Consider the following 9,652-nt stretch of genomic DNA (forward strand, 5'->3'; position numbering starts at 1 on the left):
GAATCCTTTTTTGCTTCCTTAATGTAGTTTTAAGTCCCTTTTTCTACCACTTCCCTAGGGAAACTAGGAACCTGTATCAATTACATCTAGGCTAAGTACAGATAGTCAAAAAGGTGGAAGCAGTCTAAGTTTCATGCTTTACTCTAAGTGCCCTAGGTTAGGTCAGGAGTGAACAGAACAGACATTCAGCCTTTGGTGGATGGGGCTGCCAAGCCCAGGCTAGCTGCCAGTCACCCTTGATGGGCCACCGTAAACCCTCTCTCCAGCCCCTCCCCCAACCATTGGCCAGCTGTCAGTGGTGGCAAGGGGCAGGGGGGAATGGAGGCTTCTTCCCTAGCCCCAGCAGACCTGAGCTAGCACAGTTGGGGGAGCCTGCCTGAAAGGGGCTTTCCCCCCACTGCCTGGCTCAGCTTGCCAGCACAGCTCCTCTATACAGCCATGCCCCCCTGCCAGTAGCCAGCTGTCAGCAGCAGCAGCAGCAGCAGGGGCAGAAGCCCCTGCTGTGCAGACCCAGCCCCAAAGACTTGAGCCAGCACAGCTGGGTGGGGGGTACTGTGTGGAGAGTGCTTCTCCCTTCCCACAGCCTGGCCCAGCTGGCCAATGCAACCCTAGGTCTGGCCACCCACCTGTGGCCAGCTATCAGTGGCAGTGGGGGGCAGGGAGAAGAAGAGATCCCTTCTTCTTCAGCCCCACCCCCATTGTGCTGGCTCAGGTCTCCAGGAACCAGATCAACATGGCAGGGGCCTATGCTCCCCACCTTCCTCCCCCACTGCTGCTGACAACCAGCCAGGAGGGTGGCGCTGGAGAAAGGAGCCACACTGGCCAGCTGGACCAGGGAGCCCCTGCCTCATAGCCCTCCCCACCTGGACTGGCTTGGACTGGGACCAGGGCCAGCTGGACCCAGTCCCCTTCCTCCCCCCCCCTCCACTGCCCCTAGTCCCACCACCTGCCAGCAGCTGGCTCTGTAAGAACCTGTTCAGCTGGAGCAGATGAGTGCAGGTAAGACACTACTGTGTGAGGGAAGGTTAGTGGGGTCTTGCAAAGCAGCCTGGGATACCAGGGGACTCCGGTCTAACTTGAGTTCCTAGGGGATCTGGTACAGAAGTTTGATAAACTGATCTAACCTAAATTGCTTAAGTCTCATTCTACACCCATCCTGGTCTACCTTAGACTGTGTTCTGCCATTTTTAAACTAGTCTATATGCGCTGCATTTCTGTACTGTTATGGATTTAGATTGGGTTTTGGTCAATTATACAGTTTCTTTGTAAAGTCTGTACCTGTCCCTAGGTATAATTCTGGGGAAATTAGTAAATGTATTTTAAAAAATACAATTTCTGGGAGTCAAAATTATTCACAGATTCAGTTCAAATCTGGTGCGTAGGTTTGACCAAAAAAATTAAGAAAAAATCAGAAAATTAAAATTCTTTCATTTGACACAGTTCAATCCTCATCCATTTTGAAACAATATTTTTGCTTTGAAATGTTGAACAAAATGTTTGCATTATGTTCAGGTAAAAAGGGAGACAGTATAACAGTACAGAGATAAATAAAACAAAATGTTATGAGACAAATGTAACATATTCAGCAGAAATAAGCCACATATGTATTTCTGGCCACCGAAAACCAAAACATAACAAGACATTGTTTACGCAACTATTCACTATGCATTCAAATGTTCTTATGCATAGTGTTACACTCTGACTTCTCTCTTTCTCTTACTCGGAATATAAATTCCTTGAGGCAGAGACTGTCATGTTCTGTATAGTGGCAATTACAACACACAGGCCAAAATTCTCCTCAGTGTGAAATAAAGGCAAACCTAGTGAGCTAGGTACAAATGTTTCAGATTTATACAAACACAAGGTAACAACATTTCTCTCTGGTTATTCAATATATAAATAAGGAATAATTAAAACATAAGATTTACTAGGAAAATGAATAACATGTAATTGTATAAGTGTATATTTGTGGGTGCATCTACACAAATGCTACGTAGCCACAGCAACATGCTACAGCAACATAATGTCAGTAGGCAAAAACCATAATGCTGCAGCTATGTCGCCATAGTGATGCATTCCCTAGCAATAGCATATTGGCTAAAAATAATTCCTCCGCCTGCACGGTGCAGTAACAGCTGTTACTGCGCTATCATATAGAACTTCCTACAGGAAGTACTAAATTACAGTACAGTTACAACAGCACCATAGGGGCACATGTAGATGTGCTCAGCATGTAGCACAATACTTGCATCTCAGGAAAAGCTTAGAGGAAGGACAAGGGATACTGAAAGTAGAGGAATGAAAAAAGCTACTTATATGTTGTATCAAAGAAAAGCATTAAGGTCATATTTGTAGAAAAGATGGAGAAAAATATCAATAGAACAACTATGAAGCAAAGATGAAAAAAATATAGGAAGAAGAATGTGAAGGAGGTTACAGACGGAAGAGAAAAAATAGTATGGATGAGAGGTAAAGATTAAAGCAGGATTATAATTGATTGAGGTGACTTAGGGAGAGACAAACAAGAGAATAATATGTGTCCTGACTGTAATGGAGCTGCCTTTTGGTTACAGGCTGAAAAACAGAAAGCACAGCATTCAGGCAAGCTACTTCATGTCTACCTAGAGTTTTCATGACAAACTATTTTACAAATGGGGTTTAGGATAAAATAAGAAAGACCATTAGTTCATATTTAAAATTGAACCAGGACTATTTCTTATTTTACAGCCTTATTCATTCCCATTTGGGTCTGCTTCTGCACTTGATATCTTTGGGAACAAAATCTAACATGCTGAAATACTATTAAAAGCTCTTTCCTTTAGTATCTTCAGTCCAACTTTTCAGACCAAAGAAGCTCAGCAAGCATTAGCTCTGCAAGTGCCTATTAGTGCACCTTTTTTGTCCAGTAAAGCATAAGAAGCAGGTTAGAAAGGGACATAAATATATACTGAAGATTTTGAAGAAAAAAATCCCTCTGATTCACTTCACTAGTGGAACAAACTCTAAAAGTGTAAAGATGTATACATAAAAATGGACATTATGATGACACGTATTATGGTACATATAGATTTCTCTTTTTACTGTTTTTTTCTGTTTTTCAGTTTAATTCCAAAGTACATGTTTCCCCTTTAAATTATTAGTCTACAGAGCTCATGGATTGATCTTTACATAGCGAGTGATACCTTGTGAAAATCAATAAGATCTGTGAGTGTTGCATGCCGATTGGGATCTACCCCCAGGAAGCTGTAGAAATCCCCTGAAGCATCCACCAGAAAGTGCTTGAATCCACTCTGTTGGCGATAAGACAAGGCGTAGCCCCAGATTTTCTCACTGACTCGTACCAGGAATGCTCCTTCAGACTTGTTCATTAGCAACTCTTCAGCCTCCTGGCGGCTAATAATACCTGACAAGAAGAAAAAAAATATATAGTGGTGGATGATAGGCCTTGGAAAATTTTAGTTTTCTGAACAAGCCACAGATGCTGACACAAATCTCATTCTCAAGAACAGTGGTACACATTTCCGTTACTACTCTATTTTTGAGTAGACAACATTATTTTTCATGAAGTTTGTCGGGGGAATAAGTGGGTAGGTATATTTCTTTGCAATGGTCTCATATTTACCATAGTGATGATATAGACAGATCCTTAAAAAAATAAAATAAAACAGATCTATGCCGAAGACTACAAATGAAGCTATAATGAATAAAGCCTCTCAAATGCTGAAATGCAGATAGAGGGATGTTGTGTTAAGAGATTACTGATTACTGTTTATAAGAGTCAGTAATTATTAGCCATCTTTGAAGAAAAGCTATGAAAGAGTTTTGATAGAATACTGTAAGCTTCAGTTGTTAATAATTTGGTTACTTATTACTATTTTCATCTTATGTTATTTGTCACATTTTACCTGTCCTCACTTTTCTAGTACGGCTGCACAAATAAAACTGATGGATAAATGAATGATTTATGGATATTATTACTATTATTTTCAATAATGATCTAATTTAGCAACAAGAAATATACCTTTGATCTGATCATCCCAAAGTTGTTTTATAGTTATTAAGATACACAAAATCAGTGCCAGAAGTTCTATGTGTGCTATTATAAAAGGGTAAAATGGGCTACAATCAGACATCTCATTTATCCCAGGAAAAAACACTGTGAAGTGCAATCATTCAGATGTCCATTGTCCTGGGAAAAATTCTAAAAAAGTTTGAGATAAGAAGTGCTAATGGTTTGTCCTGGGATATCACAAAGTGTGTCTGAACAGCTGTCCTGGGATTGCAGCATTGAATTCATGGCAGAAAAGTGGCAAAGAATTCAGCTGCTCACTATACCCTGATTGGAAGGGTGATGTGTAGACATGCCAATCCTGGCACTTTTCTGTTCTAGGACAAAGATAGGCACAACTTGTCCTGGGATAAATGCAAGGTCTGTTCCTAACATTGAAGTACAGTGAAGTTAAATGAATTGCCAGGGGTTATATAGCAAATGAGTGGAAGAGTTGAGAGGAGAACACTTACTTGCGGTCATTTCTTGGGAACATTCCTATTGAGGTAGAAGGGAATTGAAGATCAGCATCCCTTCACTTTTCTCTGCTTTTAGATTAAGATCCCAGTTTGATGAACCTCTCTGATTACTGTTATCTCTGAAGACACAAGGAAAAAATTCTCCAAAGCATAGAGAGTAGCTTTGTGCCAAATTTGTTACCCAAAAATGAGTTAAGTTGTGAGACAGAAATGTATTACCTACTGACACTAAACTGCTCCTTTCCTAGAGCAGGAGAGTGAAAGATTGTCCCAGGAGGTGCAATATTTCCAGCACTATGCTTAGTTGCATGATAGATTACTTCCCTTGTGAGATTTCAAACCCACCAAGAAGACTAAAATAAAGGGGGGATAAATGTCCAAAGCTGTTTGGTAACTTGCACATTTTACATCTCTAGAGAGTTTTTATGATGTATTTTGTTCCACTCAGTTTGGAGAAATACTCACTTTCTTTAGAAAACAAAGGACCCTTATAATCTCAAACAGAAGCCCAGAAGTGATACTCGTTGGCTCATGAGATGGCACTTCTGTATGTGGACAAATGGTGAGATTAGGACTGGCCACATAGCTGAACTATTCCCTTTGCCTTCCACTTTGGGAATCTGGCTCAAGTTTGTCCTGAGGAACTACATACCAAATGAACTTGCTTCAAAAAAAATAAATAAATGCTGAATTAAACAATCCTGAAGAAAACCATGTAACAAAGTAAAGTATTAACATCTAATGCATGTGGATATCTCAACTCTCTTCTCTGGGAACAATGATGCCCACTTGGAACAATTTTCCAAACATTCTCAAACCATCAGGTGTCAGTTGAAAAAGGGAACAATGTATGATGATTAGAGAGCCATGCAGTAAAGTGTATTAGAAAGACTGTCACCAAGGCTGCACTTCATGCAGTCTCATGGAAATATTTTTATGTCATTACAGAATGCCACAGACACTTTGTGGCTCCTTGGAGAGGTGTAAATGTGGTGTTACCCCTCCTTTTTGCCCCACCAACCAAATGAGTGGTGTGGAGTCAGTCCATGGATCTGGTGCAAGCCAGACTGAGCACACATGTAAAAGAGCAGACCCACCACCCTAGCCTAGCCCCGGCCCCAGGCCCAGCCCCATGTGTTCCAGATCAGGCCCACCACCCCAACCCTGTGCATGCCAGATTGGGCCTGCCACCCCAGCCCCAGCCCTACACACACCTGCCATATCCCATATATGAGGCCCTGTCATCTAGCCTGCAGGGCTTGGGAATTTGGCAGTGGTGGAGTGGAGGTAGCATTAATTAACATAATCTACTTAGACTTCAAAAAAGCTTTTGACTTGGTCTCTCATGAAGTCCTCATGAGGAAACTGGGGAACTGCCGCCTCAACAAACTCATGGTCCAATGGCTCGGGAACTGGCTCCGTGGTCAGGTCCAGAGGGTGGTAGTCAGTGGAACTGTGTCAACATGGTGCATGGTGACCAGTGGCACCCTGCAGGGCTCTGTATTTGGACCAGTACTTTTTAACATTTTTATAAAAAATCTGGACTCAGGTATCAGAAGTGGACTGGCTAAATTCACTGATGATACCAAACTAAGGGGAAGTGTGGTCACACTAGAGGATAGGCTGGCAATTCAGGCCAACCTGGACAGGCTTGCAAGGTGGGCGGACCAAAACCTGATGGCATTCAACACTGAGAAATGCAAGGTGCTCCACCTCAGGAAAAACTTCCACATCACACCTATAGGCTCGGCAGTGCTACACTTGCTAGCACCATGACCAAAAGGAACTTGGGGGTCATGACTGACCACAAGACGAACATGAGCCACCAATGCAATGCCACAGCTGGCAAAGCAAACAAAACCTTGGCTTGCATCTATTGATGCATTTCAAGCAAGACCCAGGAAGTCATCCTCCCATTGTACTTGGCCTTGGTGTGGCTGCAGTTGGAGTACTGCATCCAGTTCTGGCTTCTGCACTTTAGGAAGGATGTGGAGAAGCTTGAGAGATTCCAGAGAAGAACCATGTGCATGATCAAAAGACAAGAGAACAAGTCTTCTGAGGAAAGGCTGAGAGACATGGGACTCTTCAGCCTGGAAAAGTGAAGGCTCGGGGGGATTTGGTGGTGGCCTATAAATATAGGGGTGCGCACCAGGAACTGGGAAAATGTTTGTTCACCAGGGCACCCTAAGGGAACACAAGTTCCAACAGTCACAAACTCCAGGAAGACCATTTTAGACTGGACATAAGGAAAAACTTCTTTATCGTCCAAGTTCCCAAAGTCTGGAACAGACTCCCCACAGAAGTGGTGCAAGCACCTACTCTGGACTCCTTTAAAGCACGTTTGGATGCTTATCTTGCTGGGATCATTTGACCCCAGCAGACTTCCTGATGAGGGCTGGACCTGATGCTCTTGTGAGGTCCCTTCCAGCCCTAATGTCTATGAAATCTATGAAATTGCCACTACTTCCCCCACCACCAAATTTCTGGACCCCCCTGGACTGGATCACATGGCTCTGGAGGCTGCATCTGGCCAATGGACTGGGGGTTGAGCAGCTCTTCTATAGTTCACATTCAAATAAGGTTATAACTCAAATGAATGAGGCCACAGTAAGAAGTACTGTCTCCCTTTTGAGGGGGCACTGTACCTTGTTTTTATCAGACATACAAAACAAGCAGTAAGCATATGAATATATGCATGTGTTTAGAAATGGCAGTCAAATGATCAACTATAGATGTCAATTAATTCATTTCACAAAACCAAAAGCATATTGTTGAGGAAGAGGAAATAGTGCTGGAAATGCTCCTATCCAAATTGTTAACAATAAGTGTTGCCGATCAGTTCAAAGGAAAGATCATGACAGTATGAACCCATGTTATTATGTAAAGCTGCATTATTAGATTTTTAATATCAGATACTGTGTGCCAAGAATCACATGAAATGGATTGTGAAATCAGAGTATTTATTAAGGCACACATCCAAATCTCTATAAAATTGCCCTAATTTGAATATACAAACAAAAGGATTTAACAGTGATTACACTGCACATCCTCTTTCAAACAGTTACCTCTATTAGAAAATATACAGATCTAATGCTCTTGTCATAATTTCACAGCACATAATATTCCAGTGACAGACAGAAGTTTATTCTGCTACCAGGCTCTCCAGTAACTCTCCAATGACTATACATTGCTGGAACTAAGTCACTACGCTTATAAAATGTGTCTGTGAGAGCAGCAGAGGTTTTGGTTAAGCTGTCTCTGACTAACATAGACCTACTTAGGACCCTGTTAGCATTCAACAAGAACTGGCAATCTGACAGCTTTAAAGCACGGGAAAGTAAGATGTTCTGTAGAGAACAATAAAATGAGGATATTTTAGGATCTGAGTGACCATCACTATTAGACATATAGCACCAAATATGTTTAGCATCAGTTTGTTTAATCCAAAACAATCTGTCATGCTGCTTCTAACTCCCACCAGTGGAGTAAAAACACTGCAGGCTTCCACATGACACTATCTTCTTTGCCAAAGCTTCCTTTTGTTCTTTGGCCCCTATGTCATTGAGTAAGTGAGAAATGCTACATTGCCTATGGCCAAGTTCTTTTTTGTTTTAATTCTCCTTCCTCCTAAAGATGGTATAATAAATTATCAGCCAGCTGCTTTCTTCACTCCCTCTCCTGATACTGTTAATAGCTCTGAGAACTTCATCTTTATTTCTTACCTCAATCTTATTTTATTTTTTTAAGGTTCAGTTTTTCACCATTTGGTAATTAAAGCCATGAAAATCTCCCTCCACCCTTTCAAAACATTATACTATTCTCAAGGCAACAAGAAAGAGAGTGGCACCACTCACTCCTGAGACCACTGTTGTGAAATAAACAACATCTGTGAAAGCCCTGCTTCAACATTTAAAACTGTTTGAACTGAAGTCAAGAAACTTTGCTTTCCCCAAGGCTCTACTAAGAGATTTAGAATCACCGGTGCTTTTATTTGTGCTGGTTAGGATATTAATTGGAAATATTATCTGTAAAGGAAATCTCTGATGCTTTGAAAGCTAATTTCCTGCCCTCTATAATTCTTGCTAATCTCTTTTAAAACCAAAACAAAGCAAAATAAAAAATGCCAAGATTCTCAGCAGTACAAATCCACTGATTTCAAACTATAGTGTATTGTACTTACCTGCATATTGGATAAATTTAAAGATTTCCTAAATGTCAGTCTCAATTTCTGCCTATGACTTCACTGAACTTGGGTTCAAAAAACCTTGTGTTCTCTCTCTCTCTATATTTGATTTAGGTAGTCTATAAAAGTGCATACCTACCCTGACTTCTAACTGACTTAAGACTAACATAGCCAACTACCTCTCTTTAGCTTGTGACAAACATTAGTTATCTCCATGTTAGTTAATTGTATAAACTCTTGACATGCATAGCATCATTCAGTCCCACAGCTGACCCTGTAACCCTGTAATGTAATTTTACTCCATTTAAATGCATGGAGAGGATGAAGGTGACTCAAGTGTCAAAGAGCAGCTATTACAAGCCTTGAAATTGCTGTGAGCCACTTAGCTTCTAGGTTACTGCTAAAAAGGAGGAGGGCTGGCCATAGCCACTTTCAGGGCAGCTAATAGCACAGTACTGACAATGCTGTGTGCTTAATGACCATGACTTGATTTAAGATCAGTTAAGTGCATATCTTGGGTAAGGTCATAGATTTCCCCTCCCCTTCAATCCTAAAACTGTACTCTTAAACACTGGGGGTTTGGGAAGGTTAGGTTGTTTAGAGAGGTAAGATAATGTTAAAAATGGCCACCCAATCTAACTTAGTTCAACCAGATGAAGACCTTATGCTTAGATCTCTACTTAGGTCAATCTAGATGCGAACTGCCAAGGAAGGTCAGATTACTCTAAAAAAAAAGGCTGACTTGATCTAACTTAACCCTACCTCTGAGGTAGTCTAATTTAGATTGGGTTTGCCATTTTTAGACTGATCTAACCTTTCCAAGCTTCTTTACAGCTTCCAGTGCAGCCCCAAAGCTGGGAAAGCCCAGTTACGGGGCCCAGCCCCAGGGCTGCACTTTTCCTACCTACTCCCCCGGGACCAAGCTATTTTTAGCATCCCCCT

At 41.5% G+C, this 9,652-nt stretch overlaps 1 protein-coding gene across 2 annotated transcripts in view; it reads right to left on the reverse strand.

Moving 5' to 3' along the window:
* SH2D4B (SH2 domain containing 4B) overlaps positions 1-9,652 on the reverse strand; it is a 147,525-nt gene that overhangs the window by 10,490 nt on the left and 127,383 nt on the right. For both annotated transcript variants that reach the window (XM_019502295.1, XM_019502296.1), the window contains exon 7: positions 3,183-3,403. In XM_019502295.1, the coding sequence (XP_019357840.1) occupies positions 3,183-3,403 (221 nt within the window). The remainder of the gene's footprint in view (positions 1-3,182; positions 3,404-9,652) is intronic.

This window comes from Gavialis gangeticus, unplaced genomic scaffold, assembly GCF_001723915.1.
Source record: "Gavialis gangeticus isolate Ggan-Ray unplaced genomic scaffold, GavGan_comp1, whole genome shotgun sequence".
In the NCBI taxonomy this organism is placed as follows: Eukaryota; Metazoa; Chordata; order Crocodylia; family Gavialidae; genus Gavialis; species Gavialis gangeticus.